The sequence below is a fragment of the Camelina sativa genome, chromosome 20 (assembly GCF_030686135.1).
Source record: "Camelina sativa cultivar CO46 ecotype springtype chromosome 20, ASM3068613v1".
Lineage (NCBI taxonomy): Eukaryota > Viridiplantae > Streptophyta > Magnoliopsida > Brassicales > Brassicaceae > Camelina > Camelina sativa.
In genome coordinates, this window is record NC_141899.1 from 27,410,240 (window position 1) to 27,425,356 (window position 15,117).

The window sequence follows — 15,117 nt, forward strand, 5'->3', positions numbered from 1 at the left end:
TATATATATATATATATATATATATATATATTTATATATAAAAATATATATATATTTATAATTTATAAATATTAATACACTCAACAAACAAATACGGTTACTTATAATATCTGCAACTCCGTAGGTATTCAGCTTAACCCTAGACTAAAAAACTATCCAAACACATCTGAATATGTAGAAAACACCAACTAGTCCTCACCTTAGCCACACGAATCAGATCCTCCAGTTAGAACAAACACCAATATAACCCACATCAACAAAAACTCTCAATCTGCAACGTTTAAATAGCAACAACGCAAATCCGGTTTAACAACAGTTCTCCATCTGCAGCGGTTTAAGATAACAACATTCCATTAAACCAGCCCAAACCAAAGTCTTTAGTTAATTTTGATATATTCAAATTAAATTAATTAGACCATAATCTAATAATTTAATATACCACAATTCCACTTTCACGTCACATGAATTTTGGTTTCATAATCAAATCTCAACTCAAACTAATAGCACAACACCACACTCCCATACGTGACCACCAAACTATAAGTCAACTCATGTCCACATGAATTAAGTTACGGTTCTTGTCTTATGTAAGTTAAGATTCATTGGTTTAGACACGGTTCAATAATAAACAAAACACAACAACAACAACAACACGAGGCAAGGTGCAGCCGGTTACCTTTCTCGGCAATTACTCTCGACAGATCTGATCGGCGGCTCGGCCATTAAAGCTTACAGCGGTTAGATCCTCGTGGCTCAACCATGAAACAAGAACAACAACAACAGATCATTAGACAACATCAATTACTTCATGCGCAAGTTACAAAAGAACACTAGGGTTCCCTTACCCTGAACGGCCTCGATAATGGCTACGGCTGTTACGGACACAACAGCTGACATCTCCGGTGACACATGGTGGCTAACTGACCAATGATGGTGTTCGACGGTGACTAGCGAGAACCACGGGTCCGTACGGTAAGCTTCTCCTCCACGAGATTCATCACACAAACAACCACAACAACGTCACGATCTCTTTTGCTTCGAACCAATGGCATCAACATCAAGAGATTCAAGTCTCGAAATGCTCGTCTGCTCCTAGGGTTTACAAACTCTCCTCTCTTGTTAAACGAAGACGGCGATACGTTCACACACACATACACACGCCAAACATAAACCCCCATCGTTTTACAAGTTATTGGGCTTTAATGGGCTGAAATTTCAAAATGCCCACAACAGTTGGGGATGTTACAATTCTCCCCCACTTATAATAAATTCGTCCTCGAATTTAAGAGTGTACTCCCCCCCACTTAGTTTCTTTCCATCTTGGAGTGTTCTTTTCCGAGATGCTTTGTTTGGCTTTTGAATTTTTTTCTTTTGATCAACAAGAGTTACAAGTCTCCACTTGTTTAGGGTGAAAACACTTTATTTTTCGTTCACTAGATTATTTCCTTTCTGCATTTACTATTCAGCTTTTGATTCAACAAATACAAGTATTTATCTTATATTGGCGTATCATATGTTATCCATATGACCACTTGGAACGTTAAGTGTCATCGTTCATTTAGCTTTCCTTCGCTTAGACATTATAACACACACCTTTCAAATAGTTCTCAAAGTTGAATAGAATACTTTAATTTCTAACAAAAGGTTTTTCCATTACCTCCTTACCTTAACTTGTGAAAATAACCAATTCTTCAACATACAACCTTGACTTGTAATGTTCAGAAGTGTACACATTAACCGTGACCATAACAGTTTTGTGCAACACAGAGTTACATGATCCACCAAGCTTCCACTGCGCTCACTATGTAAGGTTGATATCCCTTTGAGGATTTTCCAATGTTAAAATTAACATAGTGTTTTTCCTAACACTCTCTTACGGTTCTTGTTCCTTTTGGGTTTCACAGTTCCATGCATTTGTTTTTTTTCAAAGTAGTACTTCCCATGTAATGCACCTACACCACATAATGTACGCTCTACATTCATTGAACACCAAATTGAAATAATGTCTCCTCATAATCTTTAGTGATCTCCATTTCACTATACTTAGAGGATTCCTATACCACCTATTAAACTTCAAACATTGCAGAATTAGCGTTTTCCTATTCTTTCAATCATCTTTTTTTTTTCAACTTCTTCCGTCTTGACTCATCAAGCTCTCCAACTACCCAAAGTTGCATCCTTACTCCTAGCCATCCGTAGTAGTCCGACAATCTCCATGGTCACGACACCATTTTCCATTCAGGTGAAGACAACTTCAATTTATAAACAACATATCTCCTTTGACATGACTATCACATTTTTTTTTATCATCTTTAACACGCATACGCATTCTCTGTAGAAGTCCATAATGTGAATTATTGTGTGGTTTCCTCCCACACTTCTTATTTCCACTTCTTCCGCTGCAATTAACTTTTGTGCTCTCCAAGCACTAGAATAACCTCCACTAGTGATCTTTATAAACACCTCATCTTTAAATTTATGGCACCAACTTCAAAAACGTCACTCAACAATATTAACTTCGATTTTTCCTCAAATATAAATTTGACTTTTAAAACTAGTATCTCAAACCTTCAACCACTCGAACATCATGTCCATCCATGTGAGTTGAGTAATTGGTTTAACCATACTAGCAAACTCCTTAGCAACTTCCAGTTGTTACATACGACTCCAAGAACAACTACGGACCTTAGTAACATTCTTATCCATCAACGCTAACTTCTCCAAGTCAACTTATCACTTTAGCTTCTAAGCCTACACGGCCGAGAAATTCAATCTCCCTCAGGATTGCCTCCCGGGTCAGAACCGGTTTGACATAACCTTGGGCTCTGATACCAAAATTGTAATACCCGAATACGGTAACCGGAACTGGTCAACAGGTTGACTTCCTGACCCGACCCGAACATTCTTTAAATGCAAAATCACAAGCTAGCAATGCAAAATTAACACTTTACTTAACCAACGTGCAAAAAGAGAGGGGTGAGTAATTGATAATTACTCAGTGAGAGAAAGCCTTAGGGCTCCCGATGTCTCCACACCCAAATACGCTTAGACAATCCCAAAGTCTAAACCCAAGACAAGCAGCAATCATTGTGTCCTAAATCCTGTGACACACAAACATACGCATACATCATACAAATGGAACTACGTCCCATAACCGCCTTAAAGACGGGTCGGATACAATGTGTCAAAACACGGTATCCTCGTGCATTATCAGATCCCTCATGCTTTCGCACTTCTTCATGCACCATGTTTACGGAACCTCCATGCCTCTTGCACTTTGTTCTAGCATAAATAACTCGTGCTCATGCTTACGGACCCCAACCGCCTCTTGCACGTGTTCCTAGCACTGCACACACGTTGGCTCGTCAGGCATCCTGATCTACCCGCATTCCGCGCCCGTAGACTACCACACAACTACAAGGAATTTTCCTTGCAGGACTCTCTGCGGCTCACCCGCATCTACGTGCCCTTGGCACCTATCTCCTCACATAAGCACTTATTTTACCACAAAAAAACATGCACACATGCAATCACGCCATGATCAATCATCACACATAAAATATCCATTTTTAATTCAATATCAAACTCTAAGATACTAATTCTCTTTTTTATACTTTATAAAAATTTATATATATTTATATACTTATAAATATAAATACACTCAATAAACAAATACGGTTACTTATAATATATGGAACTCGTGGGTATACTCAGCTTAACCCTAGACTAAAAACTATCCAAACACACATCTGAATATGTAGAAAACACCAACTAGTCCTCACCTTAGCCACACGAATCGAATCCTCCAGTTAGAACTAACACCAATGGAACCTACATCAACAAAAACTCTCAATCTGCAACATTTTAATAGTAACAACGCAAATCCGGTTCAACAACAGTTCTTAATCTGCAGCGGTTTAAGATAACAACATTCCATTAAACCAGCCCAAACCAAAGTCTTTAGTTAATTTTGATATATTCAAATTAAATTAATTAGACCATAATCTAATAATTTAATATACCACAATTCCACTTTCACGTCACATGAATTTTGGTTTCATAATCAAATCTTAACTCAAACTAATAGCACAACACCACACTCCCACACGTGACCACCAAACAATAAGTCAACTCACGTCCACATGAATTAAGTTACGGTTCTTGTCTTATATAAGTTAAGATTCATTGGTTTAGACACGGTTCAATAATCAACAAAACACAACAACAACAACAACAACACGAGGCAAGGTGCAGCCGGCTACCTTTCTCGGCAATTACTCTCGACAGATCTGATCGGCGGCTCGGCCAGTAAAGCTTACAGCGGTTAGATCCTCGTGTCTCAACCATGAAACAAGAACAACAACACCAGATCATTAGACAACATCATTTACTTCATGCGCAAGTTACAACAGAAAACTAGGGTTCCCTTACCCTGAACGGCCTCGACAATGGCTACGGCTGTTACGGACACAACAGCTGACATCTCCGGTGACACATGGTGGCTAACTGACCAACGATGGTGTTCGACGGTGACTAGCGAGAACCACGGGTCCGTACGGTAAGCTTCTCCTCCACGAGATTCATCACACAAACAACCACAACAACGTCACGATCTCTTTTGCTTCGAACCAATGGCATCAACATCAAGAGATTCAAGTCTCGAAATGCTAGTCTGCTCCTAGGGTTTACAAACTCTCCTCTCTTGTTAAACGAAGACGGCGATACGTTCACACACACATACACACGCCAAACATAAACCCTCATCGTTTTACAAGTTATAGGGCTTTAATGGACTGAAATTTCAAAGTGCCCACAACTAAATTTGGGGATGTTACACTGCAACTCGTGTTTCTTTAACGATTCTGTAACTAACCTCCGCAATCCGTGTTTCCATTACAAAAATGTCATCTGCCAGCGACTTGTCATGCATCAGAACCTCATCATGGTCTCTAGTACTGATTAGATGACCTCCACTCCAATCTTCAAGCTTAACAGCTTGCTTGCTTGCTCACTTTCTCAGCAGTCTCCAACTCTTTGACATACCCAGCAGTAATGTCTCCATGAAGCTCTATGAGCGGATCATCATTAGAAGCAATTTCCACAGAAAATGTCTGACCATCAATAGTGAGAGCTCTTCTCGGCTTGTCCATCTCAAAGTTCATAACAAAATCATCTACATTCAGAGCTATGTGTCCCTTTTTCACATCAATGATGGCACCAGCTGTAGCTAGGAATGAGCGTCCTAAGATGAGAGGATCAGTAGGCTGATTGTCATAATCCAGCACCACAAAGTCAGTAGGAATCATGCAATCTCCAATCTTGATTGGAATATCCTCTAAAACACCTTCAAGAATGCTTCTAGATCGATCAGCTAAGATAAGAGAGATCTTAGTTGGCTTGAAATCTGTCATTACAAGTCTCACAACAACAAAATGTGGCATCAAGTTGATACAAGAACCGAGATCACAAAGAGAGTGAGCAAACCGTTCTGCAGAGATAGAGCAATCAAGTACAAAGCTCCCAGGATCTGGTAACTTCTCTGCAATCCTACTCGGAATCATTGCACTCACTTTCTCAGATACAACCACTGTCTCTTTCCTCTCTTTCTTCTTATGTGGAGGTTGTTTCAACAGAATCGCACTAACATCCTTGGTAAGCAGTGCTCCTTCCTCAGGGCTCAAACCATTTGATACCATTCTCTTCACATACCGCTTAATCCCAGGAGAACCCTTGACAGCATCAATCAAAGGCATCTCTATCATCACCTTGTCCATCATAGCCTTGCATCTAGCTTCCTCAAGCTCCTGCTTAGACCTCCTAGGCTTAGGAAAGGGAACCTTAGGCTTGTAGGCTTTTTCTGAATCAGATGGTGGAGCTGGAAGAGAAACCGAAGCCGTTTGTGGGGGGTGTCGATCGATGCTTGTGGTGCAGCGATCGACACTGGATGGTGGTTGCATCGATCGATGCTGCTGTGTATTGGTGGATGCAACATCAGCTACCGGATAGATGTCTTCTTCCTTCACCAAATTTGCATTACAAGCATGCTTGGGGTTCGACTCAGTTCTTCCTTTAAGAAATTCCTCTTGTCGTTTAACAGACCCAGGAGTCTGAATCACTTGATTCTCCAGCTTCTTAACATGAGTGTTTAATGTATCAAACTTCCCAGTCAGCTCAGTGTATACAAAATCAATATTGCCATCAAAGTGTACAGTTAACTTCTGTTGACCTTCCAAAATCTTTCCAAGCATTGATTCCATCTTGCTCTCTGAATTGGGTGGAGGGAGGGGTTGGTAAGAAGAAGAACCATAGTTCCTAGTGAAGTTGTTGTTTGGATTTCCTGTGAAGGAATTCTTCTAACCAAATCTCTGATTTTGATACCCAGCTCCATACACATAGTTGACATCTTCTTCTGTAGTCTCTAGCTTTAGCTCAAAAATCTCAACATCTTTAACAAAATGGACTGACTTCTTTCCAACAAGAAGGTTATGCACTGTATCCAACTTAGCATTCACTGTAACAAACTGATTTGAATCATGGCCTTTATGTGCTCTCTTCCGCTCTAGGTATGCATTCTTAGTGCTATTGTTTGATGCTAGTCTTTCTATCAACTTTTCAGCGCCATATGGATACCTTGCCTTGAAGTTCCCATCATTAGCCGCATCCAAAGCCATCTGATACCTCCAGTCAAGCCATCTGAGAACCCATGATGCGGACAGTCTCTCTGGTATGCTTTGAACCTTACCCAAGCAGCTTTGTAAGATTCAGCAGGTCCTTGTCTAAAGGTGGAGAGCTTAATCCTCAGCTCATCACACATTGCATCATCATAGAAGTAGTTCAAAAACCCCACCTTGATATCATTCCAGGTCTTCAGAGATCCTGGTTTGAGTTGCCTGAGCCAATGAGAAGCTTCCCCAGCAAGAGAGTAGGGGAAGAGCTTGCAGTAGAGATAGTCCTCTGTGACTCCATTAGCTTTGATGCTTGTGACTATATCCTCAAAGTGCTCAATATGGTCTAGAGGCTTCTCATGTGGCAGGTGTTGGAATGGTCTTTGTCCAACAAGAGCAAAGTAGGCAGACTTCAGCTCAAAATCATTCCTTGGGAATGGAGGAGGGATAATTGTGGAGTGGTTCTCATAGAATAAGTCTGGCCTGTTGAAGTCCGCAAGAGTCTTGACAAGCTCTCCATTGTTATCCTGTCTAAGCTGAAGAATCTGCTGGTCATTACCATCCAAATCCGCACCATTCGCACCAGCTCCGACATTGCATCGATCGATGCCAGCATTGCATCGGTCAATGCCTTCCTGGTTGCGTCGATCGATGCCATTGTTGCGTCGATCGATGCCGCCTGCATTCTCATCAACCACAACGAGTTCTTCATGAATAACCCATCCATCAACATCAAGTTTTTGGCCTTTTTCGTTGCGCACATGACCCTCTTGATCCCTCAAAACTCCAGCCGCATCATGTCTCAATATGATTGTATTGGCCATCTTCGCTGACTTGGCTGCTTTTGTGTTATCACGCTCTAGTTGTCCTAACTCTTGGTTTGTAAGCTTCACAACTGGACCAGTTGGATTTTTCCTGGTGCTAGGCTTAGGCATGTACCTGAAACACACCAGAGAAAAGAAACAAAAGCGTGTGAGTAAAATAGAAAAAGAAAAATTTAGACAAAATTAAAGACTTTAATCTAATGGTGAATCAAAAGAGTCCCCGGCAACGGCGCCAAAATTTGATATGCTCACATTTACCCTAGAGCTACTCTCTCAAATTAAGAGATCAATTGTAGTACTTAGGGATCAAATCCACAAGGACTCTAGATTCACACAATAGATTTAATAATCTTTTTAATTATGCTAAATCAAAATATTAACTTAAAAACAATTCAGAAACAGAATTAAAAAGTGTTGTAAATTCAGGAATTAAAAGCGCTAGGTCTAGGGAAATTCTCCGGAAATCATGGAAAATCAGATCAATTAATTAAGCAAGCAGGATTCAATAATTAAGCACCGTTCTTGAACTCTAAACACAATTGTAAAATAAATCAGTGATCACTGCAAATATTATCTAAGTTTCAAAACCCGAAAATCCAAATCTCTTTGCAAAATTCAAGTTAAAAACCAGCAATAAAATCAAGTTTAGATAAGTTCACAAAATCACTAATTCAAATCTCTTTGCAAAAAGTAATTTTGTTCACCAATGGTTTTTTATCAGGAAAATCAATTATATTCTCATATCAATCAATAATCCTAAGATCTAAATCCAGATGACTAATCAAAGATCTAGAATTAAAAACAACCTATGGTGAAGAACATGAAAGATAATCCTAAATAATAACAGATCTAATAAAACATGAAATACCTAATGAGAAACCCTAAATCTAACAAGCAGATCTACTCAGACATAATCAATGAAAAGCAAAACATCTTCTGAATAAATTGCATTAAGAAAGAGAATAAAGAAGAAGTAAAGGAGTTCTGAATCTTTTCTGAAGGAGTCTTGATTCTTCTCTCCAAAAGCTCTCTAAATCTCTCAGGGTTTTCTCTCAAAAGTTGCAGGGAAAATTAAAGCTTAGATCTAAAACAATGACCAAAAATCCTATTTATATTCCTAAAAACTTCCATGGACCAATGATGCAAATATGGAAAACTTTGGGGCAACTTTGTAAATCTTCAAAACTTGTGAGAAAACTTCCAATTCTTCTGTTGGATGATGCATCGATCGACACCATCACTTGCATCGACCGATGCATACTTCTAAATTCATCTCCCAACTTCACAGCTTGGCCTCAATGCTTGAATGTGCTCCAAATCCTCCTATTTAGCTTCATTATGCTCTCATCGATACTAAATCCTATAAAGACTCAAAAATACTCTAAAAACACCAAAAAGACTCTATAGATAAGACTTATATCATGGCTAAAAACACCTAATAAACCATGTATATCAATATATAAAATATGCAACATATTTTTTGAAACCTTATTGATAAGTTTGTAAAAAATGAATATATTATAGTTCGATGACTAAGAATTACAAAAAAAATCTTTTTTGTAATCTGGAGAAAATATTTCCTTAAAATATGTAACGCCCGTGTCCCAAAAATATAAATATTTGATTTTTATATCGGGAATTGAAGTGAATTTAGTTTAGTCACTGTTGGTTTATTAACCAGATCGATTTATTGGTTAACCAAAAAGATGGTTTAATTAATTATTGGTTTAGCTAATTTCTTGTTTAATTATATTAAACCAAAGAGGCCCTAATTTTTCTCCACAAAGATCGACGCTTCTCTTCTGCTTTAGTTGTAGAGGTTTGTCGCCGCTGTTGCTCAGAGAGAAGGAGATTTGGTCGTGTGGAGTGGCAGAGAGAACTAAAGAGAGTTAGCTTGACCTTAGAGTGAATGCAAAATAAGCAGAATTTTTAGGTTTTAGGAGAAAAAGAGTTGACTGCTCAAATCGTACGCAAAGATATTGAAATTTAGTAGAGTTATTTCCAAGCCTTTTATTGAAACCACCGGACCCGTTTTTTTTTTAATAATAAATAATAATAATAATAATAATAATAATAATAATAATAATAATAATAATAATAATAATAATAATAATAATAATAATAAAACTACAACTAGTGGTCCCATATCCACTAGTCACCTAACCACAATCACAAACAACAGCGAAAATAACAATACCAATAAATATCCAATAATCCAATAACCAATAAAATAATAACCAGTATTAATTCCAATTATAAACTAAAGATCCAAACAACATAAACCAGAGAACCAGCAATCCTTAAAAACATTCTAGGAATGAACTCTAGCCACCTAACATAAGCCAGACAACCAAGCGAACCACTAGAACATCCTCCTCTTCATTGCCTTGATTCCACGATCACACTTTGCCTTTACCTGCACCACAAACACAAATTGAGATGCATGAGTATTTTATAAACACTCAGTGAGGCAATCCTCCCATGTACTGGGCTATACACACAAGCAATAAGATCGCTACATGCCACAAACAACAATCAACAAAACAAACCAGGCAATATATAAAGCATGCACCATCTGTCGTATCTGAAAGAAGGGTGTCGACCGACACCATGCCCGACACTCCCGACTGACACCTCCACATGGTGTCAATCGACACTCGCCAAAGTCTCGAGCCATCCTCGCGTTGGTGTCGACCGACACCTCAACTGGTGTCGATCAACACCGATGCCGAGCATCAATTTCCTTCAATCATAAACTCCGAATCTCGCCTCCAAACTTCTCCAATCCGCTCCATGCATTCCCAGAAGCCAAAACCCAGCCATAACAGCCAAAAATAACCATAGAGAACTCAAAGAAACAACCACATAAGCACCAAATCACAGAAAAACTAGAGATCTTAGCTTAGATAACCCATGGTCATGCACTCACCTCTCTGCAAGAAGATTCTGACCAACAACAACTAATCCAACCTTCCTAGCAAGCTTCTAGATCCTTCCTAGCTTCAAATCTCCCAAGAAAAGCCAACAAATCTCCCAAAAATCACCAAAAAGCTCAAGAACACACTTTCTCTTTGTTTTCTCTCAAAACGAAGAAACGTCGACCAAACAATCTTTCCAAAACCCTTCTGGTCGACAAAACACTTAAATAACTCGGTTTAATGGTTTTCCCTAAACCAAACCGGTCCAAATCAATAATTAAATCAATCTGGTCGAACCAGAAATCAATGGTGTTGACCGACACCACCCTTGGTGTCGATCAACACCCACCATCAAAACGCAGAGTTTTGGTTCACGGGGTGTTACAATTCTCTCCCACCAACCTAGATTTGTCCTTGAATCTCAAACAACCATCAGCCAAGGCTTCCCGTGCAACCGTCTCCACCGCCCGCATTCCTCCGACCGATCTACGGAAGGTCACCTCTAGGCGATAGACTCACGCTCCATGCATTATTTGCTCTCGACTTTGGACTTTCCTTGTCTCATAGGTCTAAACCTTGAGTTTCTATTGACTATACCCATCAAGGAAAAGTAGTAAGAATGATTAGCTAGTCGTTCTAGCATCTGGTCGATGAATGGTAGGGGGAAATGATCTTTCCTTGAGGCAGTGTTAAGCTTCCTATAGTCGATACACATTCGATGACCAATTATCGTCCTTGTGGGAATTAGCAGATCTTTCTCGTTTTTGACGATGGTGATTCCTCCTTTCTTTGGAACGCAGTGCACCGGGGACACCCAAGTGCTATCAGAAATAGGGTAGATAACTCCAGCATCGAGCAGCTTCAGAATTTCCTTTTTCACCACTTCTTTCAGGTTCAGATTTAGCCGACGCTGAGGTTCTATACTAGAGTACGATTCATCCTCAAGGTTTATTCGGTGGGTGCAAAGATCAGGGGATATGCCCTTGATATCATCTAAAGTATAGCCTATTGCTCTCCTATAGTTTCTTAATTGAGTGCAAAGCAATTTCAATTCCTTTTCAGGCAGGCTAGAATTGAAGATCACTGGGTAAGTTGAATAAGATCATAAGAAAGCGTACCTTACCCCAGATGGAAGAAGTTTGAGTTCCAATTTAGGCGCCTTAGACTCGGTCCAGTCATCGGTGGGTTGGAGTTGCTGCTCAAGGTTTTGCTCGATCACTCTACTCGATGGGGCGATCGTGTTAGCATCCGGGTGGGTTGGTATTGAACAACTGCATGACATTACGTAAGAGGTGACTACTGACTTGTCCAGGCTTCTGTTGTCGAGCATAACCCCCTCTCTTTCAGCTTCCCTCATGTCCTCACTTAGCTCCGGTTCGATGACGTCTCGATAAGTATCAAGCAGCTCCGTGCAGAGCTCCGTTTCTTGATGTACGAATCCCTCCTTACCATCAGTTGTCAGTGCTGTTTGTAAGCAATGTAAGCAATCCCCGATTGCAATCTCCTCAAATGCCTCCTCACGAAGTTTTTCTAGCTCCTCTATCCAGAAGGTTTACCCAGCTATCGTAGGTTTTTACATAGTTTCCCAAATGTCAAACTGCATTGTAAGGTCTTCCCCGAGCTTCAGATCGATCTTCCCGTTCCTTACATCAATCATTGCCCCCGCGGTGGCTAAGAATGGTCGTCCTAGGATAAGCGGATCCCTTGGCTCCACATCCATTTCCAAAACCACAAAGTCGGTTGGTACATCTACTGACCCTACCTTGACCGGCAAGTCTTTCAAAACTCCACTTGGCAACCTCGTAGTTTGATCTACCAGAACCAGTTGGATGTCGGTAGGCTTGAATTTCTCGAATCTGAGACGGTTAGCTACAGTAAGTGGCATCAAGCTGACTGATGCCCCCAAATCACAAAGACATCTTCTGAACTTCTATGGTCCGATCGAGCAAGGTAAAGTAAACGATCCCGGGTCGCTCAGTTTCTTAGGTGCGGTAGTCCTCTGAATTATGGCACTGCACTCATGATTGAGTATAACCATCCCTTGTACTTGCTTGATTCGCTCCATAACTGCATCCTTTAGGAATTTCTGGTAAGGGGGTATCAAGGTGAAGGCATCCATTAGGGGCATGCGAAGTTCGAGTTCTTGCTTCTGTTTCTCGAACAATACCTTTTACTTCTTCAGGAGTTCCTTGCAAAATCGTCCAGGGAACGGCAGAGGTGGCTTGTAAGGTGGGGGAATGAATCTCCTTTCTTTCTACTTCTCTCCTCCCGGTTTGTCTGCAGGAGGCGGAGTTACTGGAGGGTCAACCCGATCACCTATCCGAGTAGTGTGGTCGGGTGAGGGGTCGGGTTGTTCTGGAGAGTGGCTTGGTGGTTCAGCAGAAGTGGTCGGTTCACGGAGATTCTCCCCATCTAAATCATTGCTGTCCTCAATGATGTTCAGTTGTACTGTTCGTGGTGGTAATTGTCGGCCACTCCGTAAGGCGATCGCGTTTGCAGACTCCGTAAGACTTTTTAAGGTGGAAGCCGAGTTATCTGTAAGCACCTGAATTCGAGATCCCAAGGCATATAACTTGTTGTGTAGTTCTTGGAAATTGGCGGACAGACGGCAGGCGAGATTGTCGAATCTTGTATTAATGTGTATCGTGTCGGTCCTCTGAGTGGATAGGACTGTGTGCATTAAGGATAGCAAATCCAGCGATGACGAACTAGATGGTAGTATTGGGATGTGTATCGGGTTTTGGTAAAGCACAGTCTGAGTTGGCTTGTAGTTGTTGTACCCTTTGTTGTAACCTCCCTGGTTGTTGATGTAGTTGACATCCTCTATTTGTACAGTCTTCCCATCTTGGTGTAGAAACTGCTCTTCTTCTGATACTGCATGAACATGCTGCTGCTGGTTGAGTAGTTTATCAAGCTTGTCATTGAGGGATTTCATGTCCCTCTTGTACTTGGCATCTTCCTCTCCTGTAGATCGCATAGTGCGATCATACTCCTCATTGTCATTCCCATCAGATTGAGCCAAGTTCTCCACTAGGTCCCAACCTTCATCAACATCCTTGTTGAGGAAGTTACCATTACTTGCGGTGTCCAGCAACATGCGTATCTTGCGCTGAAGCCATGGTGTGGACATCGGGTAGTGTATCCCTTGAAACGTTCCCAAGCTTCACTGAACGTTTCATTGTTCTTCTGAACAAAGCCGGAAATGTCATTCCTCATCTTTGCGGTTCTGGAGTTGGAGAATAATTTGGCCAGGAATGCCTTCTTGCATGCTTCCCAAGTGGTGATGGACTCCTTGGGGAGTGATTTCTCCCAGATGTGTGCTTTGTCTCCCAAAGAGAATGGGAAAAACCTGAGTTTGAATCCATTTTCACTAACTCCATTTATCTTGGTGAGGCTACAGAGCCTATCAAATGCATCCAAATGATCTAATGGGTCCTCCATTTTCAATCCATGAAACTTGTTACTCTGTATCATCTGGATGAGACTACTCTTGATCTCAAAATTGTTGTTCTGCACAGCAGGTGGCACAATGATATTCCTTTGAGTATGAGTAGATGGAGCATCTCCTGCTCTTATGTTGGTCCTTGCTTGAGGAGCTGTTGGACCGTTCTGATTGTTCATTGTCTCCTCAATGGATGTTGGTTGTGGTTGTTGAGCTTGGCTGATGTGATCGAAGGTCGCGCTTGCGGAATGGACAAGAAAGATGCTCTCGGACCGATCGAGCTAGACGATACTTTCCTCGGACAAGGCTTGTGGATTCGAAACTAGAGACGAAACAAACGAGGAAAACAGGATATAAAGGAAAACAAACGAGCCGTTTGAGAGATCGAACGCATGGCCACGATCAGGTCGAACGGATGCGGTACGGATAGATGGATGCGGATCGGCTAACGAATGGTTGCGATAAGAAGTAATGGTGGTTGCGATATGAAACGAGTCGATGGAAACGGAGGTGGAACGAGTGACGACACGAGAGGTTTGGCTCTCCTCTCGATATGGTCTCTAGCGAACGACGAACCCGGTTCTAAGTTAGCTAGGTTTCTTCCGTTAGACAATCCTGGATTGATCTAAAGAAAGGAGTGAGACAAGATCAAAAAATCTCTCTTTGAGAAATAGGTTTAATTTCATTCAAGTCTGAAAAAATACAAAGAGCTAAGAGAGGGTTTAAATAGCTAGGTTAGGAGAGGGGCTTAAGGACACGCCGACTCATATTGGTCCGCACAATCGTCCTTTGACGTGTTCTCTTTGCAAATAGAACACCTCGCCTCCTTTGACCAACAAACTTAGCCACAAATACTCTTAACGTTCAAAAGGGAATATTCCAAAGTTCAAATTAAAACACAAGGCAAAGGGAAAGAAAGATAACCACTTTCGGCCTTGACGCGGGAAGCGACTTGGCTTGGACGTTGTGCATTGAAGCTCCTCGCCTCGTTAAAACCTCCTTCGGTAAACCACTTGGGAAAAACCCGGAGTGAGGAAAAAGAGTATGATTCCTCACTTACAATGACTTGGGTAAGGGTGAAGACCATGCGGACTGATCCTTCAGGTCTTCTTTGGTCGGTTGATGCTGGACGAACGATCGGACAAAGAGGTTGATCCTCTGTTTTGTAGCCTTGGCGGAGCTCCTTGATCTTGTTGTGGCTCCCAGGAGAATTGCTGGAACCTTGGCCGTGCATGAAGCTGGGGTCTCGGTTGCATTTAGCGCGTCTC

At 41.1% G+C, this 15,117-nt stretch overlaps 1 protein-coding gene and 2 non-coding genes across 3 annotated transcripts; 2 read left to right on the forward strand and 1 right to left on the reverse strand.

Moving 5' to 3' along the window:
• Positions 1-6,698: 6,698 nt before the first annotated feature.
• LOC147919450 (small nucleolar RNA R71) lies at positions 6,699-6,805 on the forward strand. Its single transcript, XR_015594307.1, has one exon. It is a non-coding gene; the product is annotated as a small nucleolar RNA R71 (small nucleolar RNA).
• A 5,175-nt stretch (positions 6,806-11,980) lies between these two features.
• On the reverse strand, positions 11,981-12,526 carry LOC147919451 (uncharacterized). The gene is made up of 2 exons (XM_087503970.1): positions 12,421-12,526; positions 11,981-12,300 (listed from the first exon to the last, which is right to left on the reverse strand). Exons 1-2 carry the CDS (start codon positions 12,524-12,526, stop codon positions 11,981-11,983), a joined length of 426 nt encoding a protein of 141 aa, XP_087360096.1.
• Positions 12,527-13,519: 993 nt separating this feature from the next.
• On the forward strand, positions 13,520-13,626 carry LOC147919452 (small nucleolar RNA R71). The gene has a single exon (XR_015594203.1). It is a non-coding gene; the product is annotated as a small nucleolar RNA R71 (small nucleolar RNA).
• Positions 13,627-15,117: the final 1,491 nt, after the last annotated feature.

Bases quoted from the DNA above. Each gene is read 5' to 3' on its own strand.
- LOC147919451 (XM_087503970.1), bottom strand. From the start codon at position 12,526: ATGGATGCCTTCACCTTGATACCCCCTTACCAGAAATTCCTAAAGGAT. The intron at 12,301-12,420 runs GTGCCATAATTC...TGGGGGCATCAG, and splicing joins TATACTCAATCATGAGTGCA to TCAGCTTGATGCCACTTACT.